This window comes from Channa argus, chromosome 13 (genome assembly GCF_033026475.1).
Source record: "Channa argus isolate prfri chromosome 13, Channa argus male v1.0, whole genome shotgun sequence".
NCBI classification, from domain to species: domain Eukaryota; kingdom Metazoa; phylum Chordata; class Actinopteri; order Anabantiformes; family Channidae; genus Channa; species Channa argus.
In genome coordinates, this window is record NC_090209.1 from 3304737 (window position 1) to 3319009 (window position 14273).

The 14273-nt window shown below is 38.7% G+C and overlaps 1 protein-coding gene across 2 annotated transcripts; it reads left to right on the plus strand.

Moving 5' to 3' along the window:
- Positions 1-694: 694 nt before the first annotated feature.
- tspan31 (tetraspanin 31) lies at positions 695-7525 on the plus strand. 2 transcript variants are annotated; one of them, XM_067527704.1, is made up of 6 exons: positions 695-889; positions 2263-2430; positions 2577-2657; positions 2778-2918; positions 4117-4227; positions 5748-7525. In XM_067527704.1, the coding sequence occupies exons 1-6, from the start codon at positions 827-829 to the stop codon at positions 5820-5822; spliced, it is 639 nt and encodes a 212-aa protein (XP_067383805.1). In that variant the 5' UTR covers positions 695-826; the 3' UTR covers positions 5823-7525. The 2 variants fall into 2 exon arrangements, with proteins under 2 accessions (XP_067383805.1, XP_067383807.1); XM_067527706.1 differs by lacking the exon at positions 695-889 and adding an exon at positions 1001-1083.
- The last annotated feature ends 6748 nt before the right edge of the window (positions 7526-14273 follow it).

Genomic DNA, 14273 nt, shown 5'->3' on the forward strand with positions numbered 1-14273 from the left:
CTCCATTGCTCTGAACAGTTGACTTAAAGTCCTGCACCTTCTTCACCTCTGCTCCCTGTAACCTCACTGTTCCACCTGGGTCCCTCTCATTCACACACATGTATTCTGTCTTGCTGCGGCTAAGCTTCATTCCTCTGTTTTCCAGAGCAGACCTCCACCTCTCTAGATTTTCCTCCACCTGCTCCCTGCTCTCACTACAAATAACAATGTCATCTGCAAACATCATAGTCCATGGAGATTCCTGTCTAACCTCATCTGTCAGCCTTGTCCATCACCAGAGCAAACAGGAAGGGGCTCAGAGCCGATCCTTGATGCAGACCCACCTCCACCTTGAACTCCTCTGTCACACCTCCAGCACACCTCACCACGGTCTTACAGCTCTCATACATGTCCTGCACTAACATACTAACACACTCTAACATACTTCTCTGCCACTGCAGACTTCCTCATACAATACCTTAATAGCTTGTCAATTCATTTGTCATTTAACTTCAATGAAAATGGAACGTATTCCTTACTTAATAGTGTAATTTAATAATGGGCCTATAGGATAGATAAATATATACCACATTATTACTGTTGTTATTGATGTTAATTTAGAGGCATGTTTATTCATTTCCGCTTTTAGATCAGTCCAGCATTTTATCTCGGAGCGATGACGTCAGTCAACACCCTGACCTTACGCATGTGTAGACGTCATCAGATACGCCCTCACCGCTGACAGAAAACATTTATGTCCAGGCGTTAGCGCTCTGAGAGCGAGACAACACTACATTTTAAAAAAAAGATCCGTTCGTTTGACTCCGCCGATAGAAGTTCTTCGAATATGGTCTGTGGCGGTTTCACTTGTTCCAAAAATGCGCTTTGTTCCCTGAATGTGGTTTATATGGTGAGTGTACAGAAATAGATCATCATGCTAAGTTTTAGCTAAGGCACTTTAGCCTAGGCTAACTAACTTTAGCTTTTGCATGAAGTAACAATAAACAAACGTTAGCTGACCATTTAGGTGCAGCGTAGAAAACGCGCTGATGATTCCGCTTTTTGCTTCACATGCATCCGTTTTCACTTTGCAGATGATTATTGGTATGTATTTGATTCTAGTAATTACTTGTCAATAAGCTCACGTTTTTGTGTTGTAGGGTAGCTAGCTGTCTACGGACTAACGTAGAAAGTAGTTCTCTTAGCGTTTTAGCTAACGTCAGCTAGCCTGTTGGCTATCGCCATTACCTAAATGGAAGGTAGCTGAGAAGCCAGCTGACCCAAAATGTGAAATTGACGCTTGGATGGTTTATCCTATATAATCTTTCGCTTTACCATCCACCGAGGTTTGTCACAACAACATTTAATCAGCCCGTGTGTGAGTGTCTTTCTGACAGTCATGTGAGTTGTGACAGTCAACACGTTGGCAGCAGCTCAGCTAAAAAAAAACAAACATCCAGAGTAAACTAAATGTTAACGGTAAACATGACATCATAAAAGTAAAAAAACCCATACATCCATTTACTGACGTCATCAAGTACAAATGTTTTTCAGCAAATAATAACTACGGTTATAGGTGCTGTATTATTTTGTCGTTTCACTCTAGTATTAAGTATTGTACGAATGTTTTAGGCCCTTTAGAGTTTTTAAAATCTCTCAGATCTACATTTGTAATAATACATTTGTAACTAGTTAATCCTTCTGTCCAATTATTCATCTCTTTAATACACCCAGGTTTAGGTCATGTTAAAAATGTGATATAGATGTATATGATAGGACATGACCATAAAAATCTTTTTCACCTTTACCTGCTGTCTTCTTTGCAAATCACAGGAGCAAAGTTTGTGTCACACAGTTTGTCACAGTAAGCCAGTAAGAAAGAAACACGTGCCAGATTGAAGGGGAAAAAACAATAACAGGATTATGTACATGTGCCGCCAGTCATGTTTAAAGCTGAGTCACAGTAGCTCTCATGATATTTACAGTCAGGGTTTATACTATCTGTGTGTTTTAATAGATGTTCAGAAATCCAGGGATCACCACCCTAGGTCACACAAAAAATTATTAACTTTTAATAATCTTCATCTCCTAATTGTAGCCATCTTTTTTCTTTTTCTGAGTTATCCTGTGCTTCATCTGCACTTTTTTAATGCCCCTTGAAATGGAATCAACACAGCACTTTTACAAACAGTGTTTACAGGATAAGTGGTGGTGGTGTTAACCATGTGATGGGCTCCAGCCTCAGCGAACTCTAGTTAACTTCCTTCCCTCTGTTCCCTACAGCTGGTTGGGCTGCTGCTGATTGGAGTAGCAGCATGGGGGAAGGGGTTTGGCTTGGTGTCAAGCATCCACATCATCGGAGGGGTCATCGCAGTGGGCGTCTTCCTGCTGCTCATCTCCATTGTAGGACTCATCGGCGCAATACACCACCACCAAGTCATGCTTTTCTTTGTATCCTTTCTCTTCATTGACATCTTACCCTGAGAGTGATTCCCTAGATCATAAGATGACATTTAGATTAGTTGGAGTGAAATATGATACAATAATTTGAAAATGTCTGTTATATTGCAGTTTTGTTTCTTTGACATCGTCCTCAGTACATGGTCATCCTGTTCATCGTTTTTCTCTTTCAATTTGGAGTTTCCTGTTCCTGTTTGGCAATGAACACTGGGCAGCAGGTCAGGATACTAATAAATATTTATAAATGTTTATGTCTGCATACATAAATAGTATCATTTTGGCAGCCTTTTTTTTTTCTTTTTTAAGAGTCTCGCCTAATTTATCTTATGCTTTTTCAGGAAGCACTTTTGAACTCAACATGGGGCATGTTGAACAACAAAACCAAGACAGACCTGGAAAGCCAGCTGGACTGCTGTGGGCTACTCAACATCACTGCCAACCATGCACAGTTTAATCAGGATTTGCAAAGCTGCCCCGCTGTAAGTTTTTAATTGTCACATTTTTTTCACTGTTACATCCATACGGAATGTGATCTGATGTTCATATAAGTCAAGGGCATTGATAAATATAATGTGCCTAAACTAATAACAAAAAAATAAATTCTGATCTTTCATGTCTTTATTGAGAACAAACATAAAATCCTTGAGTTAATGACCTTAAACAAGCTATTGTTGGTGTCAGCCTTGCCTCACACAAAAGAGATTTCTAAAAATCTATGATCAAGAATTGTTGATTTACATAAAGCTGGAAAGGGTTACAAAGTGTTTTCAGACTTTACAAAGACTTTAGATATTCACCAGTCTACAGTCACTTTGGGACTGTGCTTACACTACCAAGAAGTGGACGACCATTTAAAATGACCCTGAGAGCACAACGAAAACGTATCAGTTAGGCAAACAAACAACCCTGAGTGACAGCCAAAGGTTTAAAGGCACAATTGGAACTGGCTAACATCTCTGTTTATCAGTCTACAGTATGCAAAACATTGAACAAACAGTGTGTGTACGGCAGGACGGCTTGAAGGACGCTGCTGTTTACTAAAAAGAACATTTCTTCATGCCTGAAGTTTGCGAAAGAGTACATAGACACTGTGGTACTGCCAAAATGTTTTGTGGACTGCATATCATCCTGAAAACATAATCCCAACTGTAAATTATGGTGGAGGAAACCTCATGATTTGGGGCTGCTATGTTGCATCAGGGCCTGGACAGCTTGCAGTAATTGAGGGGAAGATGAAATCCCAAGTGTATCAAAACATTCTTTAGGATAATGTAACTGTAAGTCAGATGTACATTATTACAATTATTATTATAATGTGTTATTATTATTGTTAAAATATTTTTCAATACTCTTGACTTCAAAGAAGATCAAATCACATTTTATGACAAATTTAATGCTGAAAACCGTGAAATTGCAAAAGGTTTACATTCTTTTTCTTGCCACTGTCTGGTCCTTGATGAAATGTTTCATTGTTCTCTTGCATTGTAGATGCGTATAGCAGCTGCACAGTACATTTACAGTATTATAATGCGTAGCATTGAATTAAAGTCCTTAAGCCATATTCAGTTTAAAGTGGGCCACATTCTGCAGTTACCAGATTTTGGTCGTTAATATCAACTCTTGACTCATAGAGCTCAAGACTCAAGGACGTCTCTTCTTTTCTGTTTTTTACATCAGTTATGCAAGACAAAGGGTAGTTGTTACACCTGTGGGGATAAGATGCTGAATCACGCAACGGAGGCTCTGAAGATCCTCGGCGGGGTTGGACTCTTCTTCAGTTTTACAGAGGCAAGTGTCTGATCTCCAAACCTACATCTGCTTATTATTTAATGAAACAATCATATAACATTTATTAGTCCCTGTAGAAGGAGCAAGACAAAAAGTTGTCATCAATATAAAAAATGTGTTTTATCACTCATTTTTGTCAAGTACCTTAACCAGTAAACACAATGTAAACACTATAATCCTGATTCAAATTCCAAAAGTGAGGGAATAAGGCAGCACTCTCTTTGTGTTTAATGTCATGAACACACATTTGTTTAAGCTGGATTTATAGTTGGGCTGGTAGAGTGGGGTAGGAGTTAGGTAAGGTAGGAGTTGGTTGGCATGACAGGGCACCTGTGACATAAAGAGGTCTTTTGAGGTGGGGGACTTACCCCCTCCAGAGTTCCCTTAGTCAGACAGTGTAGTGGAGGACAACAGTGGTTCCTAACAATATCAGTTTAGAGGCGCTGGCTGCAGCCTCAGTAATGTCCGATGCTGGAGCTCTCGGTGCCAAGGGAGAGCAAATGCAAGTGAGGATGGAGGAAGATTCTGAGAAGTAACATAACAATAGCTAACAGGTTAATGTTGGCTAAGGTTCAAATACATTACACATCACATACATAAAATATTATTTCCAAAACTTCAGCTGATTTTAGGGGTGAGAAGCTGAATGCATCAATTCCAATGGCTTTCCTGTCCCACCAGGTGTACTAATAAAATTGCTGACAAACCTGCTGAAAGCAAAAAACACACAACTCCAACAGCTGTGTCCAAAAGAACCTCTTACTAATGTTATCGTGCACTATACAGTGCGTTAGGCATTTTTGTAATGGGTTTTCAAATTGAGTGTGTAAATCTAGCAACTATTTAGTGTACTTTCACTTCCACACTGGAACGAAAAAGTAGTGTACACGGCATGTGCAACAGTAACAATCCCACAGTCCAACGCTCCCCATTTCATAGATGCAAAAATAAATCTCACTCAGCTCAAATAGCCGATGCAATATGACAGTTAATGAGTGCCAGAAACTTCAGTAACTACTTGGTATAAGTTGGATTGTAGTAGTGAAGGAGTAAATTTACTGTCCAGCAGCTCAAACTGGAAGCAAAACAATTTAGTACTAATATCTGCACTCTGTAAGTACTCAAATTTAAGTACTTGTATTCAGTCTGAATACAAGTCGAAACTCCAACTCTTACAACCTCAACAGTCAGCTCCCGTGTGAGATTCTGACTTTCATGTGGGGGGCAGGGAGGCAGATGGAAGGTGGCTGGTTAGGTGATCTGTTAGTAATGAAAGTTGCAATCAAGTGTCACTAGAAACAGCCCAAAAACAATAATTACATAAAAAATACGTGAAATTCAAACACTTTGCATGAAAATGTTAGGATTTGCATCTGAATCAAACAACAATTCTACTCGGAAACTTTTCAGCTGGGGAAAAAATGGTCATGTGGTTTAAGTATTAATCATAACTGCTTCATGAAAGTATGAAACTGAACTCAAACTGCTGTATGCAATTTTTATTTTTTTTTTACTCACAGATTCTCGGAGTGTGGCTTGCTGTGCGCTACAGAAACCAGAAGGATCCACGAGCAAACCCAAGTGCTTTCCTATAGTTAGACGTAGGTAGACAGTCCCGCCCCGTACACAAAGTTTGAGACACACTGGCACACATAGAATAATGCACATGTAGAGACAGGCACTCAGGCATATCAAGCAGAGCCACATAAACCACAATAAACACAAAATGGACAAGCGCACACAGCACCTGACAAACGCAGAGGAACTTTGCGCACACACACACACAAACACACACGCACCCTTAACTGAGAGTGAGAAACTACAACAACCTGTTTAGATTTTGTCCCCAGAGCTCAAGATGGAAGTTCTGGATACTTAAGCATGAGAGGATGACTTGTAATACCAAGAAGCGCAACTTGTTGGTATCGCGACCCAACCTTGATTTGAGTACCAGATCTCCTGATTTGTGGCCTGCTGGTTTTCAACTGCGTAACAAGCGATGAGACATCTCTGCATGTGTCCTACACACCTGCACAGACAAAAGGGCCACTTTGCTGGTTTCATTTAACCCATCAACAAAACGACTGTGCCGTGGACAACAGTTAACTTGTATGCATCTTGAAATTGTCTTCTTCTCTCTAATGTAGTGCCACCACTTATCAACAGATGTATTCTTCTGGTCAGTGCAATCAGTAATGTGTAGAACAGTAAACTCAGTCATGTCCAGTGTTGTAAGGGAGTCAGCTGAAGGGGAAACTAAAGAATGGACATGTGATTAAAAAGTAGTTTTTGAAATGTAAGGTGTTTTTTTTTTTTTTTTTTTTCTTCCCACGTCTCAACTGTCAGGATTTAACAGATCTTGGATAGATTTTAGGTGATGTAGTTGCTAGTCATTCGGGTTCAAATATTTATGAACTGTAACTGAGCCAGCTAACTTTTAACAGTCTGCGATAATAGGATGCCAACGGACTGCAGCCTTGATGTTGTACAGAATCTATATTGTAGTTCACGGAAATCATTCTCAGTAGGTTTTCCATGTACTTGCCCTTCTAGTTTTGAGGTTTGCCTGCATTGCCTGGGTCACAATAATCCCAACCTTCTTGTGTTGAATATGTTCCTTTGTGTCACGGAGTGAAGTTGCTTAGAATAGAGTGTAATAGTAAAACAGTGGATTCAGGTACATGTCAGCATCTCCTGTGTAACTGGAAGAAATCACAAAAATGGCAAACCCGTGTTTTGGTTTGTGTTTGTTTCTTGTTTTTTTTTTTAAATAGTGTTTATGGTGAAAATGTGCTCTTGGTTGCAATTATTAATTCACAGTAATATTTTTGAAAAGTTGTAATTTCGTGGAATGATTTTGTTTGTGTAATTGTGTTCTCCATTGCCATAGGCTCTTTTTGTTCATCAGTGTTAAATGCTTTGTTAAAAAAAAAGTTAAATATTTTCAGGATCTATTTAAGTTTAATGATGATGATGCAGTAGGCTTACGTTATGTTTTACCTTTTGATATGTTTAATGTTGTTTGGCATTTCATGGCTATAAATCACAGCTACTTAATCTCTCTTTTAAGGACTTACCAAAACGTGTAATTATGTTTCTTACTTGAATCTGTCGACTTTGCTGAAATGGATTTCCTGCTGCTGATTTGAAGTTTTTCCAGTGTAAACAAACATGTTAACAGATCTTAAACATTACGATATCATATTACACCTCACTTTAAATTTGTCTGTGCACTTGTTATTTAAATGTATCAAATTTTTGAGACTTAATTTTCCACATAATAAAACTTTACATTGGCCACTGTTTCCCGTGAATCACTGTTATACTTGTAAATCAAGTTTACTCCATCATATTATTGTTTTACTTAACCTGCTCTAATCGTGCCGAAGTTCTTTGTACTGTACCATACATTTTTGAATTAGTTAAGCTGTCGATTTGTTAATGCACCTATTTTGTTCTGATTAACCGGCACCAAATTATGTGTAATCGCTGTATTTTTGGGGAGTATGTGAATTAAATTAAATTACCAGATACAAAATGACCTCATAAATTTGACTTGATAATACTGTGGAGGAAATAAAATGGAGAATTAAAGTAATAGCCTTTAATAAGAAACTGAAATATGACCAAAAAACTGCAAATGGAACCAAATTAAGGATGTAATGAAATAATTACAAATGAGACATACATGGTGATTTTAAGTAAATATATATTCACAATTTATTCACAGTGCTTTATATGCTGTTGGGCAATTTTAGGGCTTCCTGCCTGTTTTTTGTTTGTATATCCTTCATATTTAAATTGAACTTTGCGTATCCTGTAAACTCTTCACCACATGATGGCAGTGCAGAGTCTGCAGCAGCCCTTTGTTATCCCACCATTCATTGGTACCGTATTTCAGTACTCTGACATGGGTAAATACTTCAAGACAAGCAGGGAATTTTTTTCTGCATAGGTGTCTGTTTTCACTGACTGTTGTCATACTGATTGATTGTACTCTGCTTGAAGGTGGATACCATCAACATGGCAGCTGTAAAATGAACATTTTCTCATGCAGTCGGTTTTTGATTTCCTGTTATTCCTCCAGAAAGCCATTAATCCATTCAGCTGGGAGGTGTCCAGCAATATGGGGGGGGGGGGCGGTATCAAGTCCACTCTCATAGGGGAATGGCGTCAGCAGACAAGCAAATGATGCTGATACCTTAGTCCTAAACGGCTCCTCTGCCCTTGTCCTAATGGCCCATGGCAGACTGTCACCCCATCCTTAATGAAAGGCGTGACCTAAACTCCCTGCTGGGGAAAACCTGCAGGTTCGTTTTCCTGAGATGCAGGAACATTTATGTAAGTAAAATCTGCCTGGTCAGGACATTGGGTCTTGAGTATTTTGGGGTGGTTGGGGACTGGCATTATGGACACTGTACCTTGCATTGCGTTCCCTATCCTGTCAGCATGCTCTCCTGAGGGCCCGATGCCAGTCCCCACCCTGTGATGCATGTCCATATGCCGGGTGTATTAGCTCGGAGTAGCTGTGGAGAATCGCACCAACAGGGAAGGCCATCTGTCCTCTTACAGATATAGCATAGGCTCTGGAAGCGCATGAAGGCAGGATCTTAACACATTTGGTCCAATATATCACAACGCTGTGGTAAATGGATTTTACAATGTTTTGTCCTATAGGCAGAACTAATTATGTATGGCTGTCAGCATGGGGCGTGATGAGGCAATGTTCAGATCAGTGGGGACCAATGCATCGTTTCCAATAATAGTTTAGTTTCAGTGGAGGAGCAATAATAAGTTATTTCACTAAAATCAAATCATAAACACTATACTAAAAGTCCTACATTAAAACCGTCTTTAGGTAATGCAGCTTTCCCCTCTCTCATTCACAATCTTTCTCTCTTATTCCCCCTCCCACAGAGCCAAAGTATAACCACACACAAGTACACTACACAAACACAAATCACATGTATGTACACACACAAGTTTCTGTCTTTTTTTGTTGTTGTTGCAAATTAAAAGGGAAAAAATGGCTAGTTTATATAAAGTTTAACATGTAAAAGTAAAACACGTAACACAGGTGAACATAAAAAGTGACAAAGCAAAGAAAAAATACTACAAACCACATAATAGTACATTTAGGAGGTGGCTGGACAAAAAGCAGGTACAGTCATTGTGATTTGTTGATTTCTTCTGTCTTTCAGTAATACGTGTCCATTTCCTGATGTTGTCTGCAGGGGTGTGTCAAAATATTTTGTGTGTCAGATTTAAATTGACATAACTATACATTTTACTATACAATACACATAATGAAAGAAATGATGCCACGGCGAAAGAAGTATTTAGATACTTTAGGTAAATGAACATCAGTATGGCAGCATAAAAATTCATTATCCTACATTTAAAACCCTGCATTGAACAGGACAGGTAACAAGGAGCCTCACCTCGAAGGGACTACACATGCTGAAGATGTTGGAAACCACTGGTTTGTCCTCTTTGGACAACCGTTTTTTTGAAGTGTAAAGTTACAAATACTATAGAAATACTGGATTAAAGTAAGCTATGAGGTGTTATATAATATAAGTTATATATACTAATTCATCCTACTTCAATAGTGGGAGTTTCCTCTCACAGTAGGAACAGGATCACTGAGGATAAACCTTTGTGGATTTAATTGGTCGGTATCTAGATCTAGATTCTTCTCACAGCTCTGCGAAGACAAACAGGAAGACAAATCACTCTCATCAGTGAGGGGAGACAAACAGGTCAATATGGCCTATCAATAATGAAACAGAGCAGGGCTGCATGCTTTTAGTTGTCAGATGGAAGGGCAGCACAGGTGATGGAGGGAGTTTTTTAGAGAAGTCTGAAAGTGGTATTTCACCTTAATAATTAAATTTTTCATACTTCCTGTGAGTTGAAATCATCGAAATGAACTGGTCTGGGCAGTGTGAACGCTTTTTTACCAGTAATAAAGGAAGATTGGTTATTTATTTTTATTTTATGTAAGCTTATGGTATGTATGTTTATGGTATGCAATTTATGTTACGTAAGTCCTGCTTTTAAATTGTTATTAATTTATTTATTATCACTATTACTGTAATAATCACTATTATTGATGTATTAACGTTAAAGCTCACTAATTTTTATAGTTTTGGTGAATCCAACCAATTAGATAGACCATAAACAGACATTATTTAATAACTGAAATGGAAATATAGTAAAGTTCCATAAAAACTTTCAGTGCTTGAGTAAATGTGTTTCGAATTCTCACGAGAAATCGTGACAATACAGTGATTGGCAGATGTTGCCATTAGTACTTAAATTTGACCACCACGGTTTCCATTTATTTTATAGTATGAAATAGTATAACTAAGGTGTAGTATTGATTTAGCTATGATTTAGATGTCGCATGTTGAAGAAGGGAGAGAAATGATGAGACTGTAACCAGGGGCACTGCTCTACTTAAGGTCACATCTGAAGTTGCCATGAGGGACTTGGAAAGATTAGTGGGGGGAAGCCATCCTAATTAAAAAAAACATTACATCTGAAAATATATGTATTGTATTTGTTTAAAAAATAGCCACATAATGGAGAAAACCTCCCATCAATCATTTCTATCACTAAGTCAGAGTGAATCTCCAAAATGGAATAAAAAACTGTTTGTACACAGCATGGACACTAGTTTCTGCTGACTGTTCCACAGTTAAACGCTCCTTGTTTTAGGAAGGAGAAACTGACGGTTGTGCAGCTCAAACTGCTCAATGATGCAACATGTCAACAGTTAGCAAGGGTCTAAAATGTCTGCTCACTTCTAAGTGAACTCCTAATGTACATTACACAGTGGAGGCAAAAGCGGATGAGCTAATAGGGGGTTATGACACTGCCTATTACTAGTTAGTAAAATAACGATTTAAAAGTACTGGATAAACCGTTTTGATAACATTGTTAAAAAGTTAGCTAATGTAATTAATGGCTCCAAAGTAGACTTCGAAAATAATCAATAAGGTAAAGGGAATTAGTCTGACAAGAAGAGAACCAAGGCTGTAGATACACAGTAGAAGAGTATGAAGCAATTGTGTTGACACAGAGTCGAAGGAAATGGAGAAAGAAAAGTGAAGCAAAAACAAAGTCAGGTTTACAGAACATTAAACATAAATGTGACTTCCTGTTGAGCAGACATCAATGTAGAAACCCCCCACCCCTGTATGGAATAGTGGAATATGTACACCATCGACCCCCACCCCCCCCTCCCCGAACACACACACACACACACACACACACACAGCATCATCATAAAATAAACCTCCCACACAATGTACTACCATGCAATCATACACTGGGTACACTTCTAGAACAGTGTATTCCTGTGGTGTGTACTAATGATAGTTTGTGTTGCAAATATCATTTGTATTTAAATTTTTTGGGTCATTAATTGTCTGTGATTTGTAAAAAGAAACAACATGATCCGACTGTGCTGTTGTTATGGGGTCAAAAGCCCGGTAACATTTAGGCTACTTCTTAACACAGTACACACAGTGTAGTACATATATTAGGGAGCAATAGTATCATAGCTGAAGGATGGGATTGAATCTCAAATTAAATCTTATGCTTAAAATCAATATCCGTATCAAGCAGAGTGTGAAAAATCAATCAGGATCAATGTGACAGGATTTTGTGGGAAGTGTTGCTATGGTGGAGCTTGCAGAGTGTGAGAAAGAGAGTTAGAGGCGATGAGGCAGCATCTTCTCTGTAAACTGCAGATTAAAGTGACCTCTGGACCTGTGCCTCTGATGTTTCCCTAATTACCTTGTCTTTCCATCCTGATAAACAGCACTCGAACACTTTCCTCCTCTGCAGTTTGCAGCAGCGTTTACACCTTCAGAAACCTGCCACCGTGAAGTTTCATCGAGAGTTTTATATAAAATCTGACTTCACTGTGGTTCTTGCAGGAGCCGTATCAGTGTAGTGAAGACAATAATGGTACAATAGCATTTGACTTTTCCCCCCTCGGGATCTCAACTCGGGGTCTGTGATGTTACCAATTACAAAACCAATATGTGTAGTGGTGAGAGAAGCATTTGAATCTTTTTCTTTATTAAAAGCAGTAATTGCTCCACATAAAAATACACTACTACAGTTGCACAGATGTTCCCCATCAAAATCAAGTAAGTACGTGCTTAAGTAAGTACATTTTGCAATTTGTACTTAAACTATCAGCTGTAAAAGTTGTTATTATGCAGGGAAATGGCACCTGTTAGTGTTAGATCACGATAAATCATATAGTTGGCCAATGTAATGTACTATAGTATTTTATAAACTGATCACGTTTTATATCTACATTAAGGTCTCGATCTAATGCACAGCTGTAACTACAGCTCTGACGCTTTCAATGATTTGCTTCTTTTGGTTCTAGTTTGGGTCATTTATGTAAATAACTTCCATTTAAAATGCCATAACAAATACCTTTGTATTTTTGAGTTATCATTGAAAACTTCTCTGCATCCGATCTGAAAGAATACATGTGCTTTCATAAGCCAAATGTTCATTTTGTTTTAAAAACCACTAGTTGGCATTTTTTTCTACCTTTTTTATTTCCCCCCTACTCCGTGGCATAGTGGAAGGTACGTGAATAAACGTGTTCAGCTACATTCCAACACTGAATACCAGTGCTCTGTCCATCCTAAATTTCAAACATATACGTCTTTCTATCTTTCTGCCTTTTAACACATGAGGACGTGTTGATTTGACACTAAGACTGAGTATTAGTGCCAATGTTTTAATTATGTTACAAACAGTGCACGCATTTCATTTTATGACATTATTAAAGAAACTCTATTCAATGAGGATTTGTCACATTACACCAAATGAATCCTGATAATGTCCCTGTGGGCAACCAACTGTCCCGTTGATGTAGTATTGAGCAAGACTGTAATGTAGCTTCAAGCCTCTGGATAGAGAACAAGCAATGGTTTCGATGACACACTCAGGCTGTCACATTTACAGGGCCAGATAAACTATGGCTTAATGCTACGCCTGTTTTGTCAAATTGATGAAGTTGTTCCTATACATCTGCTTGTGTTTTGTGTATTTGCATGTGTTTCCTCGCTTTGGGCTTTCAGGGCCACCAGAAAACCGTGATCCAAGATTGAGTAAACACGCATGTACTAAAAACATTTTTGGGGAGGGAAAACTTTTTGTTGGAGTGAAACATGAGTGCGTGTCAAGGCTTTTCAGACCCCAAACTAATCCACAGAGGTTTAGAATACAGAGACCAGATTTTAAGACTCTACTAGGAATGTGCACATTTGATTGGGCAACTCGTGCCTTGCCAGCTGATCCTTTTGATGTCAGCAAACATTTAGCTACATTCAACTTTTGTCTGGCAGAACATCCTGTATTGTTTTGCCGTAACATAGTTTACAGTGTACTTAACTAATCGGACGTAGACCAATAGGGGCTTTACAATTTGCACACAATAGAGCACCATGTGCCTTCAGACCACCAAAATAGATAAGGACAACTCCTGTCAAAATCCCTTTATATTTATCTGCACGGTAGAACACAAACACATAGTTTGAAGAATTAATACATTTCTTTTTAAATGAAAGCATTATGTTATATATTTGTATCGCGGAAAAGGGTAAAGAAAAGGAGAAGGAGATTAAGGGAGAATGTTTTTTTTATGTTTTTAAATGCAATACAGAAAAAGACAACTCCACCACAGGCAGGTCTTACGAGTGTACAATATACAGGCAGGTGTTTGGGGGGGGGGGGGGGGGGGGGGGCAAACCAGGCAAATGTTTGGACCCCCACACGGAATTTGGGAAATCACTCATCCACACATTTTCTAATGAAAAGAATTATCCCCCTTAAATCTCCCTTAAGGCACTACACTGCTGCTCTGATAGAAGCCCTTATAACAGCTGGGTACCATTACAGTAGGTAGCTTGGGGGGCTTCAATGGTTTTCTGCCTTTCCAGTCCCCCAGAGTCTTCGATTGCCACTGTCAGTATTATTTAAGCCTACTCAGAGGGAGAAATACAGAT

Bases quoted from the DNA above. Each gene is read 5' to 3' on its own strand.
- tspan31 (XM_067527704.1), top strand. From the start codon at position 827: ATGGTCTGTGGCGGTTTCACTTGTTCCAAAAATGCGCTTTGTTCCCTG. The intron at 2,658-2,777 runs GTCAGGATACTA...ATGCTTTTTCAG, and splicing joins CAATGAACACTGGGCAGCAG to GAAGCACTTTTGAACTCAAC. The intron at 2,919-4,116 runs GTAAGTTTTTAA...TTTTTACATCAG, and splicing joins ATTTGCAAAGCTGCCCCGCT to TTATGCAAGACAAAGGGTAG.